Source organism: Dasypus novemcinctus, chromosome 2, assembly GCF_030445035.2.
Source record: "Dasypus novemcinctus isolate mDasNov1 chromosome 2, mDasNov1.1.hap2, whole genome shotgun sequence".
Classification (NCBI taxonomy): domain Eukaryota; kingdom Metazoa; phylum Chordata; class Mammalia; order Cingulata; family Dasypodidae; genus Dasypus; species Dasypus novemcinctus.
The window spans coordinates 198,994,028-199,006,267 of NC_080674.1; the positions used below are offsets into that span (position 1 = coordinate 198,994,028).

At 44.5% G+C, this 12,240-nt stretch overlaps 1 protein-coding gene across 3 annotated transcripts; it reads right to left on the reverse strand.

Moving 5' to 3' along the window:
- Nucleotides 1–701: 701 nt before the first annotated feature.
- Nucleotides 702–11,727, reverse strand: BTNL10 (Butyrophilin-like protein 10). Of its 3 annotated transcripts, XM_058286439.2 has the most exons (8): nt 11,480–11,727; nt 10,672–10,840; nt 9,240–9,587; nt 8,336–8,617; nt 7,300–7,488; nt 6,312–6,332; nt 6,188–6,214; nt 1,419–1,508 (listed from the first exon to the last, which is right to left on the reverse strand). In XM_058286439.2, exons 2-7 carry the CDS (start codon nt 10,778–10,780, stop codon nt 6,210–6,212), a joined length of 954 nt encoding a protein of 317 aa, XP_058142422.1. In that variant the 5' UTR covers nt 10,781–10,840; nt 11,480–11,727; the 3' UTR covers nt 1,419–1,508; nt 6,188–6,209. The 3 variants fall into 3 exon arrangements, with proteins under 3 accessions (XP_058142415.1, XP_058142406.1, XP_058142422.1); XM_058286432.2 differs by lacking the exon at nt 6,188–6,214 and having other exon boundaries at nt 702–1,508; nt 10,672–10,815; nt 11,480–11,726; XM_058286423.2 differs by lacking the exon at nt 6,188–6,214 and having other exon boundaries at nt 702–1,508; nt 11,480–11,726.
- Between the last annotated feature and the right edge of the window lie 513 nt (nt 11,728–12,240).

Here is a 12,240-nt window from a genome sequence, read left to right on the forward strand (position 1 = left end):
TGAGATTCTGCAAATCCAGCCTGCTTTGTCAGTCACCCCTCACTCCGTCTGGCAATGGACCGAAAGAGGGAGCCTGGAGGCTGGAGGGGAAAGAGCAGATCCACTCCTGTCAGGGCCACCTCATTCCCCAGCAGCTCCCTGCAGTTTGCGTTTTCCCAGCACTCACGGAACCAGTCCAGAGACACGTGTCTCTCCAAGTGGAGCCCCTCCTCGGCCCTCCCTACTCCACCCCAAGCTTCCTAGTCTTAACATTGCCAACTTTGCCCCCTGGTTCCCCAGCCACTGGAGTTGAAGCTGCTTCTGGCAATCACTAGCTACACAGTATTTTAGTGTTCTCTCTGTGCCTTTTGAGTTCTTCAATTCCTAATGTATTCTCTGTCAACATCCTGGTGTAGGCAGAGCAGGTGGAGCTCAGTGGTTGAGCACCTGCTTTGCATGTACTAGGTCCTGAGTTCAATCCCCAGGACCTCCTAAACAAACAAACAAACAAAAACTGGTATGGTTTCTGTCTTGATTGAACCCTGACCGACACAAAGTCCAAGGCTCAGAGTCCTGAAATCCTTGGCTTTGCCAAACATGGCACCAATCTGTCTTAGTGAGGGTGGGAGAGAGAGGTGGGTCAGATATTTGGGTAGCTGTGAGGAGAAAGGCTGGCATCAACTGAGCTCCTACTGCATGTCGACCCTGGGCTGAATGTTTTATATACACTCTCAAATTCATTTCACAAAATAACCCAGTGGTGTTACTTTATTCTCATTATTTTATAGGGGAGAAAATGAAGATAAGACAGATTAATTAACTTGCCCAAAGTTGCACACTAGCAGAGGGTTGCGTTGGGACTTAGGAGAATGGATGTTTCTCCCAGAGCTCTGGGGTGTACTGGGGTGAGAAGAACAGGGGCCCTGTCTGAAGAAGGTCCCTGTCCCTTGAGAATGAGGCTGGGGTCTCCCTGATGGGAGTCACTGAGAGCCCCGGGGAAAGCTCAGAGCCACTCTGGCAGATAGTCAGGGGATGGGAGTCGTGAGTCCAGAGACAAAAGAGTGGCCGCAGAGGGCCTGAGAAAAGGATTCCAGAAAATGTGTAGATGTGGGACTCCTTGGTCATGTTATAAAAGGTGATATTTCTGGCATCACAGTCCAGGAAAATACCCACCCGATGCAGGGGCACAGAAGGATGCAGGAGTTTCCTAGGATAGGTGAGAGCCCGATATTTCTTCTTGTAAAACTCTAAGGCCCAGACACCATGCTCTGGTGACTTGGGAATTCTTCCCTTCCGACCTAAACTTTCGAGACAAACACCCAGAGTCCAGGCCTGCCTGTTTCCCACCTCTACTTCCCAGTAATGCTTCCCAGAGGTGAAACGCTCCCAGCCTAGAACGCAGGGGTCCTTGTCAAATCTCTCAGGGCTGTCAGGCAGGTCCTGTTCAAAGAGCAGCCGGCGCACGCTTTTCCGATCCTCAGACAGCATGAGTGTGGAATTAGCAGAGTCTGGATCCAGAGACGGGGTCACTGTAGAAAGAGGAGAGGGTCAAGCTTTTGGGATTCTGGATCTTATTGATTCCTGCAGGTATTCGAATGCTTGGGCTTGTCTTGCTCCCCTTTTTTCTGTGATGGAGGTAGAGGCATGGCTGTCTCTGGGAATCCCTTAATTGTTACAGTTTTCTTTGCCAGGAACCTAACAGACCACTCTAAAACAGTGGTGAGATTACCCAAGGCTGGGAAACAGAGGCAGCTTCTTAGGGGAAGCTTAGAGCATTTTATGATCTGGCTCATCTCTCAATATTTTGACTATCTTTGTTTCACAGGCTTGTTCTGGTATTTGTTTGTTTGTGTGTGAGTGAGAGAGAGGGAGGTAGAGGCAAAGCGTGATGAGGGGTGTATACAGTATGTGTATCATGTACCGATATAGGACCTCTTTCTATAGCCGTGGAATAAAAAACTGGGCAGACACGTCTGGAAAACACCAAGATGGGTTTTAACAGACACAGAAACATTTATAAGAACACATTTTTTTCCCTGCCCAAACATTCCCCACTGGACAAGCCCTCCTTCACAGTGGAGATCTCTGACCTGCTGTCCTGCGTTGCACCCATGCCTTCTTTTCTCCCCAGCTCTCCTCAGAACCTTATGCCATGCATGAAACTCTTGAATCTCTTATGATCAGTCCTCAGCTTTTCAGAGGTATAAAGCCTGTTAGATGTGGGCTTCCTGAGTGAGAGGCAGGGAGGTATCTGGTGGCCCAGCTGAGCACCCAGCTACTCTGGAAGCTGCCCTTTCAACACCTAAAATGTTTCTCTCTCTTGGAGAAAGCCTCAGTTTTAAAAAGCCTATGTGTCTCAGATGATTGTTTGCTTGAATCTCCAGTCACTCATTGCTCCTGGACCTTCATCCCTAAATGGCTTGACAGGACCAATGTGCAGTACTTCACTATTATAAAAAATCTGGCTTTCTCAGAATGTTCATATCCTTTTTAAGGTAAAACACTGCTCTCCTTAGCTTTGCTTTCCCTCAACACTCTCAACAATTGTCATTGCTACTTCCTGACCATTCCTTCCCCTCTCATTTTCCCAAATCCTTTCTCCATTGAGTCTCGGAGAATGCAGATCAAACTTATTCATGTTCTACTGCTTTAATTTGATCATAAACTGACTTCCTTGGATGGCCTCTTTCCCGCCCTGAAGAACTGATCTAACTTCCAGTCATTCTCTGTACTTTAACTCCTCATTATTTTTGACAGCCTTATGGGGATGAATCATTCAATGCCATGTCTCTCAGTTTCCCGGTTTCTTCCTCACCAGCTATCATGCCCTAAATTCACTAATCCTACCGCATCATCTTTCTGCTATCTAAATTTTTCTGCTCTTCTTGTCCAGCACAGATTCTTTTGGTTGTGAATCATCATAACTTCTTTCTAGCAATCATGCTTGACAACATCCCTTACAAGACTTCAAGGGTGGATGAATCTCCACTCATCTAAAATAAGAACCTGGTGGATCCTATTATATCACAACATAACTTCACCTCTCTCTATGATAGTCTCCTATTGCGTGTTCTGTACGCACACCTCAAATCTCCTGACCCATCTCCAAGGTTCGTAGGCTGTTTTTTTCTGCATTAGCCCAATCCCACCTAATTTGCACACCTTTGAAAGATTGTTATCCTTTGCTCATTTCCTTTATCTCTCATTCTTAATCTCTGTTTATTGTGCATCATTCCTTTCAGGCAACAAACATTGTCTATTATCTCTTTCCTTAAATTAAAGGATAAAAGAACTTTTCTTGATCCCCACTTTCAAATTTTTAAGTCTGCTTGACAGTCAATAATTTTGGAAATTTCCCACTTGGTAGTTTCCACTTCTTCATTTCCTCTTCACCAACTTCTCTTGCTAATCATAAGGCTCATTTCAGTCTACTTCTTAGCTGCAACTAACACAATTGCCCATTCTCTCAATATATTTTATCTCCCGATTTCAGCAGTAAATTATTTCAAGTTTCCTCTTCTCTATTTTTTCCATCTCATTTGCTAATTCCTCCCATTCTACCAGATCTTCAAATATGGAGGTTTTTTGGGACTAAGTCATGGCTCTTTCTTCTTTGTTCTGTACCTCTCCTTTTCTGGAAATCTTATTTGTGGGAGGAGGGGCACCCGCTTTGCCTCAGTGGCAAACAGTGCGGCAAGAGGTGACACCGCCTCTGCCCACTGGGCCTAGACAAAGTGACCACGCCTGACTAGGCCTTTGCTGCTAACGGCTAGCGGCACCGCCCTCCCCCTTCCTATCTCCCGCCTAGCCCAGCTCTCACCTCCCCTCCCCCCTCCCTTAAACCTAATCTCTTAGTACGCTGTTTGCCCAGCAACAGCTTACAACCACCTATCAGCTTAGTAGCAGTGTCAGCCTATCAAGAGTTAGCACATACTCTACTGGCCAATCACTAGCCCAATGCCAGAACATTGCCTTATATGGAAACAGCATTTGCCCTAGCCAATCAGAACCCTCCACACCACTCCCCAATCCTATAAATCTGCATCCCCCTCCGCAATAAACCAGACTTGTGCCATCAGCCTGTCTCCGCAACTCCTTCCTGGGTCGTGCGCCCTCCATGCCTTCGGAGCCCCCGAGGGAAGCCTCAGCGGCCGTACGAGGCTTTCTTCCCCACGCCAGGGACCCCTCTCGTCCCACAACGGGACCCCTCTCGTCCCACAATGGGACCCCTCTCGTCCCGCAACAGGGACCCCGCTTGTCCCACAACGGGACCCCACTCGTCCCTTAACAGGGACCCCGTTTCGTCCCTCATTATTCATTTTCATAACCTTAAATACTATATATATACTGGTGACCCTGACTCACATCTTTAGTCCAAACTTCTACTGCAAGCTCTAGACTTGCATATCAAATCATTTATTTGAAGTTTCCATTCAGAAGTCTCAAAACATCTCAGTCGTAAGAGGATCAAAACAAATTTCAGTTCTCTTTCCTAAATCTCTCTCAGTTCATTTCAAGGCTTTCCCTTACCCATTTGAGTATCATCTTTGATTCCTCCCTTTACCTTGCGCCTTCCCTACTGTTACTTCTAACTCCAAGACACAACTCCTATCTGTTCACCTCTCTTCAGCCAATGTCTCCCCTGCTACTTAAAAGCTCTCATTTGTTTTCCATTGTATTTCAAATAAAACCAAAGCTCCTTGCCATGGCCTTGGGGTCTCTGGGAGGCCTGAGCTCTGCTAACCTTTCCGGCCTCTGGGGCCGGTACCCCAGGATGCCTTCCTTCCTTCCTGCTTCTTCATGATCGCCTTCCTTGTCTGCTCTTCCCATTGCTGGGGAGGGTCTCACTCCCCACTTTTCCATGGCTGGGATCTCTTGCCATTCCACTCTCAGCTTAAATGTCATAAACGCACAACTGTGCTCTTCCCAAGAATCCTAAGCAAATGGTCCCCTGTTAAATGTCATCCTTATACTCACTAGGTTCTTACAAGGTTTATCCCAATTTATTTCAGCTTTAATAGAACTTTTCACTGGTCCATGTTTGCATCTCCAGATACACTAAATAGACTAAATGCTCAGTGAGGTCAGGAGGAAGCCATTTTATTTACTAATATACCCCAGTCCCTGGCGCAAGGGGGCTTCAGTAACATTTTTTCCCCCATCTGGTTGCATCATAGATTTTTTGGTGTGTCGCCTGTGCCTCTCTGTCGCCTGCACCTTTCCATGTAAGTCTGAGAAGTCTTTTTTCTTCCTCTTATTTTTTAATCAGGAGGGCCTGGGTTGCCTCCCCGGGGACCAGGAGGACCTGGATTTGGCCCTGGGGATTGAACCCAGGTCCTTCATATGGTAAATGGGAGCTCAACTGCTTGAGTCACAGCCACTTCCCCTCAATAACTATTTTGAATGAATGAATGAATGAAAGAGTCCTCACCATCACCTCCTTGACTCTTCAACAATTGGCTGTGTCCAGACTGGGTCCTCCGGGCCCTTCCTTTGTCCACCCACATTCCCTTCTCATTTTCTCTACATCCTTTGTGCTCCCTCTCCAACGGCATACTGAAAGTTCCTAATTTCCCTGTTCTCCATGATAGCATCCCTTGAGTCCTCTGTCTTAGAAAAGCTGACTCTCTCAGCCGCTCCCGCACGCCTTTATCACTGCCCTGGGTTTTCCAAGCCTGTCTTTTCTAGAGTCTTGGGAAATTAAAAGGGAAAGGAGATAAGGTCTCATAAGGCAGCTAAAGCCTGATTTTCAGAGAAGTGGCTACCACTCACCAGCATATCACACAGCATTTCTGTAGTCTGGAAATAAAAGGGGAGGCAGAAGCACACACACACGTGCACATACACAGGGAAGAGCACTGGAATGTGGCTAAAGCCACAGTCTGCGTCTGCCTCCCTGTGATCCTTCTCACACATCCTTCTCACAATCTTCTAGAATCTCCTTGAGTAACTGTGACTTCACACATATATTTCTCCCTCACACACCAGAAATAAGCATGTGAGGGAGAGAAGCCCAGACCTCCTAGATAATTGATGGAACAGCTTCTCTGTGATTTTCTTTTTTCCTGCGAGCAATTCAGATTTTGAGTACCTGGAATAAGTGCCCCCCACCTTTCATCCCTGCTCAAATGGAACCATGTCTGTGTTTGGGCTGCATTTGGAGTGGCCTGTGATGCAGAGACTCCAAACTTAAAAGAATGGTGCTTACCGTAAATTGGGCTACTCTTCCTCTAGCCTGCAACGGCACAGAGAGATGTGATATTACAGGGTTCAGTTTATCAAAATGAGGTGAAAGCTCACATTCTGGAAAGGTAAGTCAAAAGAGAACTTACTGAGTTCTTCCTGTAGTTGCTCTGTAAGAAAAAGCAAATGCATGTTTTTTAATGCTCAATAAAACAAAGTGAAGGTAGTTTTATTTCTAAGAAGACATGTTTACATAGAATAATCCATTGGCCCAAATAGTCCCTTCAGCCATCCTAAGTTTATATACTGTAGTCTTTATAACAAGCCAAGGGGCGGTCCTGAGCCTGAAATCTGTACGAGTTCCCAGCTTCTGAAATGCTATGTGGGAAAGCAGATTGACTGACTGATGAATTAAATAATCAATAATGATGATAACAAACACCACCAGCACCGCAATATATCCTCCCCATGTGCAAGGCACTTGTGCATGCTATTTTAGCTCATCCTTACAAACTTTCGGGATGCTATCATCACCCCCCATTGATAGACGACGAAGCTGAGCCTTAGCCTTTTGGACCATGCTTCAGACCCTTCAGCCAGCACTTGTCAGAATTGGGGTGCAATCCCAGACCCCTTAGTCCACACAATGGATTTAGGTTTCAAGCCTAGATCCCACACTCAACACATGTCAGAGTTGGGATTCAAGCCCAGACCCTTTGGCCAGCATGTATCAGATTTGGGATTCAAGTCCAGCACTCAGTCAAGCCACATCAGACTCCCAACGTGCCCAGACCCCTCAGCCCATGCGTGTCAGAGTTGGGTTTGAGGCAGACCCCTTGGCTGGTACATATCATAGTCAGGGTTTATGCCCAAATATGACTCCCAGCTTACATTAAATCCTTTAGTGAAGAATAACCAAGGAAGTTCTCAGGCATAGAGGATTTTCACTGGCTCTATTATTTGGCGATTTCCAGAATGCAGACCTTTGAACATCCTTCACTTGTTACTCTATTTAAGGATACACAAAGGGCTGCCCTAGCACAGGGTGGTCTGATGGGCACAGTGGCAGCTCCCCCACCCAACACCCCTGTTCTTTCTGCAGTCAGAGCAGAGCTTCTGGTAGATTTCCCTGCTCACCATTTGGTGGCTGGTGGCTAGCTTGTAGTCTGCTGAGCTTGCTCTCATCTTCCAGCAGTCTTCTATTTTTCTCCTTTTGGCGTTTCCAGAAGACACAGATGACTCCTGTTATTACAAGTCCTAGTGCAATGAGCATCAGAGGCAGAACAATTTTCCACACCGTAGACTGTGACTTTCTGGAGAAAGAATCTAAGGAAGATTCCAGAGGGCCACATGAGTAAAGAATGTTGGAGTGAAGGAACTTCTTTGTTCTTAGAGAACACACACTAAGTGATCAAGGTTTACAGACTACTCTGAAATGGATCAGAATAAAAAATTTATGTATTTATCTAGATAGATAAATGGTAGATAATAGGTAAAGAGAGAAAGAGAACTGATGAAACCAACGAGGCAAAATGTTAAAAACGGGTGAATCTGGGTAAAGGATAGACAGTTGTCTATATTACTATTGCAAATTTTTCATAAGTTTGAAATTATTTAAAAATCAAAATAGAAAATTAATATTGGGGCAAACTTTTCTTGTTCCCCCAGAAGGCAAAGCTCTCTTTGGGACCCTCCCAACACCCCCATCTCTAAATCACCTCAGTCAAAAGCACCCAAAGTCTGCAGTCCCTAGAACTTTGCAAGGCAGGTCTTCGGGGATGGATGTAGACAACTACCTGCTGCTTCTTTTGCTCTTGCTACAGGCCTTGTAGCTCTCATCCGGATGTCCCTCACCTTCAGGGCTGTGATTCCCTATATTCAGTGTTTTGAGAACAAGACTGAATAGAATACTACCCTGGGTGAAGTGGATTTGACTCAGTCGATTGGGCTCCCGGGTACCACATGGGAGGCCCTGGGTTCGCGTCCAGGGATGTGAAGGCAAGCTGGCCTACACCCTGCAGAGAGGTGGCACAGCAAGATGATGCAACAAAGGGAGATGAGCAGACACAGAAGAACGTGCAGAGAACAAACATAGAGCAGACGGCAAGCAAGCGGCGGGGGTGGGGAGAGAATAAATAAATAAAATGCATCTTTAAAAAAAAAGAATGTTCACCTGGAAGCTGAATCTCAGCCACCTTCCTCTCAGGGAGTAGGGGGTTGGAAATGGAGCAACGGAGGCCCTCCACAGCGCTGTCCCTTACGGTCACGTTGGAGGCCACAGCAAAGAGCCCACTGGAAGCCGATGCCGAGATCCTGCCCTCAGAAGGCAGAGTATTTCCTCTGGAGTCTGTCCAAACGGCCTGGGGCTCGGGGTACCAGCCAGCCGAGGTGCACTCGGCCTGGATACCCTTGTCCGTGTCGTCTCTCAGTCGGATTCTGGGCTCTGCACCTAGTCCTGGAGAAAGAGATACTGGCTTGAATCTTTCCATCTACTGCCACTCCCAGTACTAAAATACCTTGAGTATTTCCAATATGTAATAGGTGTTTTCATATACTATCCTGTTTAATATTTACATCCCAGATATATCATCCCCATTTGACATAAAACAGAACAAAGCAAAAGAGAAAATGACCAGGAAGATTAAATAAGTTTCCTAAGTCACAAAATTGGTAAGTGTGGGAAACAGGATTCCAACCCAGGTTTGACTGAAGTCAAAACACAATCTTTGAGATTGCCATGGAAATTTCTTACTACATCACATAAACACTCTCCCCCTCCGGTCTTCCTTCTCTCTTTTTCTTCTCTCTTTTTCTCTCCAGTGGAATGGTATAATGAAAGAAAGGAAAATAAAAAACATATCCATGCTTTAAGAACTACATTTTCCAAGAAACACTGTCAATGTACAAAGCTGGGAAACGGGATTTGCTGGCAAGTGTACTTTGTGAAAAGTCTAAGGCTTTAGGGGAATTTCTGCCATAAGCATGTTTCTGTTTATAACTAGGACAGAAACTTTGTAAGAGAAACTTACAATGTGATCACACAAAAGTAAGATGACCAAACCAACAGGCTCCCTCACCTGCCACCTTCAGCCACAGCGTGGCTTCCGAAAAAGCTTTGCCATCTCTGAAGCAGCAGTGATAGGTCCCATTGTCCAAAGCTGTGACATTGTGAATCCTCACTGCGGCTTTGCCCTTGGCAACATCGTCTCCCACGAAAGTTGTTCTTGCCCGATACTCTTCCATCTGCTCTTCATGTGTATCATTCCCCTTCTTATACACGTACACAGCAGGAGAGGGCTGGTCCCTGTACCATCTCAGCTCCATGTTCTCAATGCTGATATTGAGGTTCACGTGGCACAGCAACTCTGTGTCTTCCCCCACTATGGCCAGAATGGGGTCATTAGGTCCAAAGACGGTAAAATCCGCTTTAAAGAGACAGATTCAAAAGAACCAGGTTAGTGCACCTGTGAGAAGAATTTTCCCACCCTGCTCCACATTCATCTCTGAGGATCTGAGGATTTCCTGGAAACCTGAGCTGAAATGGAAGGCATCATCTTTTGTTTGTTTGTTTGTTTTTTATTTATTATAAACAAATCAGTTTTATTGATTCAAATTAATAAAGCATACAATTCATCCAAAGTGTACAATCAATGGTGTTTGGTATAATCACATAGTTGGCATTCATCACTTCAATCATTATTCGAGCATTTTCATTATTTCAATAATAATAAACAAAAAACAAATAAGAAAGTTCCTCATCTCTCAATCTCTATGCTTCTCCTGCTGTTCAGAGTTGCTGTTTCTGACTATTCTTGCACAATTATTTATTTATTTATTTATTTATTTATTTATTTATTTATTTATTTATTAAGCAGCTTTTTAAAGCTTTCTTTTATTTTGTGTTTTTAATATATTCTTTATTTATTTTTAAAAGATACTTAGATTTAATAAAATGCTACATAAAAAAATGTAAGGGATTCCTATATGCCCCATTGCCTACACCTTCCACTTTTCCCCACATTAACAACTCTTTCATTAGTGTGGTACATTCATTGCAATGGATAAACACATTTAAGTGTGGATTATAGTTTACATTGTAGTTTACTCTCTCTCCCAGTCAATTCTGTAGGTTATGGCAGGACATATAATGGCCTGTATCTGTCATTGTAATGTTATTCAGGTCAATTCCAAGTCCTGAAAATGGCCCCATATTACACTTCTTTTTCCCTCTCCCTTCTGACTTCAGCACCTTCAGTGGCCTTCAGTGATATAATTTCTTCCATTGCTAGAATCACAGTAAGTCAAGAGTAGAATACCAGTTAGTCCACTCTCATCCATATTTTATTTCCCAGTCCTGAGGATTCTGGGAAGGTGATGCCCACATCACCTCTAATCAAGAGGGGTAAGCAGTTTTATTGGGATACATTCACACATCATAATGGTTTTTTTTGGCATTTCTCTCCTTATTTGGGGGCAGCCTCCTAACAATGAAAGGGAAGGTTCTCTTACCTTTTCTACATATGTTGCTGGGCAGCAGCTGCAGGAAGATGAGGACAATGAGGCAGTGAGGCAGAAAGGTATCTTGAAAATGTGTCTTTGCCATTGCAGCCAAGGACATCAAAGTTGGTGGGAGGCAAGATCAACACCAGAAGACTAATCGGAGCAAAGCAAAAATCACCTTGGAAAAGGAAGATCACTTTTGACCACCTCTTTCACTCAGTCTCTTAACAGATTATCCTGGAAACAATAATCTGCATCTACCCTGTGTTACATAGATGATATGCCTCTCATAATGTACATCTTTAGAATCCACCCATAGAATCCCACAGACATCCTTGAATATGAATGTGTTTCATTTTCTTACCTCTTCATGTAAGAATTATTAACACATCTGCAGTCCTTTACTGTAGTGAAACATGAGAATGCTAGTACAGAAAGCTCAAACTCTGATTAAGCAAGTCAGAAATCAGAAATACATTTACTGATCTCCTTAAAGTCCTCAGTTTTCTTGTTGTTCCCAACTACAGAGTACTGGGCATTATAATTGACTTTCATAGGTGTAAGGACACAATTCTATTGCTCCTCTGCCCCCAATTTATTGGCTGGGATGATCATTCCAAGATGCTTGGTAAATTATTATTTATCAAATTATTTAACTGATTAAGTTAATTAGTAATAAATTGTGTCCCTAAATACTCTTGTATTCAGTTCTTCTTGCCTTGTAGGGAAGCCCCTGGGGTTTCTCTGGCTCAGAGGATGGGGGGAGAATGGAGAAGCAAAGGCACAGATGAATGCTCTTAACATAGCAACTACTCACCAGGCTGAATCCAGTTGCAGGCTTCCCGGAGAAATGTTGGTGACATGGAGGGAATCGATTTAATTCCCTACAGACTCCAAGGGGAACAAAATCCCAATGTCCCACATTGTCCACAGGCAGTAATATGAGAGGGGAGCTTAGAAATCTGTTATAAGCTGCTGAGTCCCCTGGTTTCTATTGAAACTTCTTACTACTTTTTGCAGAAGTACCCATATGTGCCTTCCTGGCGTTTGCAAGAAAAAACTAAGGGCTCTCTAAGGGTGTGGCCTGTGGCATGAACATGTTGAAGGTTGGGGAGAAAGACCCTGGCACCAGGAGATAAGCCCATGGAAGGGTGGCTGTCAGGGCCAGCACTGAGTTACCACCAGGAGCCTGGAGAAGGAGACGCCCGACTCGGGTGCTAGGATCCAGGCCAAAGGCAGAAGCTGGGAAATTCAGATAAAGTTTCTTAGCTATCAAAAGATGTTGGGGGAGAGTGTGAACTACAATGTAAACTATCGTCCACGCAGTGTGGCAGTGCTCCAGGGTGTGTTCTCCAAATACAAGGAATGTGCCTCACTGATGAAAGGGGATGTTGATGTGGGGGGAGGGGGGAGGAGGGTATATGGGAACCTCTTAAACGTTTTTAATATAACTTTTTGTGTGATTTATTTATCCTAAAAAAAAAAAGGAAATATTAAAAAATAAATTTTTTAAAAAAGAAAAAATAAATAAAAGATGTTCAGTCTTGGACAAGGTGGGCCCAGTTCCTTGGGAAGGTT

What these genes read in the sequence shown, in the direction of transcription:
- BTNL10 (XM_058286432.2), bottom strand. Translation starts at nt 10,780, where the DNA reads ATGTCCTTGGCTGCAATGGCAAAGACACATTTTCAAGATACCTTTCTG. An exon ending in CAGCAACATATGTAGAAAAG is followed by an intron (nt 9,588 to 10,671) that starts GTAAGAGAACCT and finishes GTCTCTTTAAAG; the next exon opens with CGGATTTTACCGTCTTTGGA. An exon ending in GCTGTGGCTGAAGGTGGCAG is followed by an intron (nt 8,618 to 9,239) that starts GTGAGGGAGCCT and finishes CTCTTTCTCCAG; the next exon opens with GACTAGGTGCAGAGCCCAGA.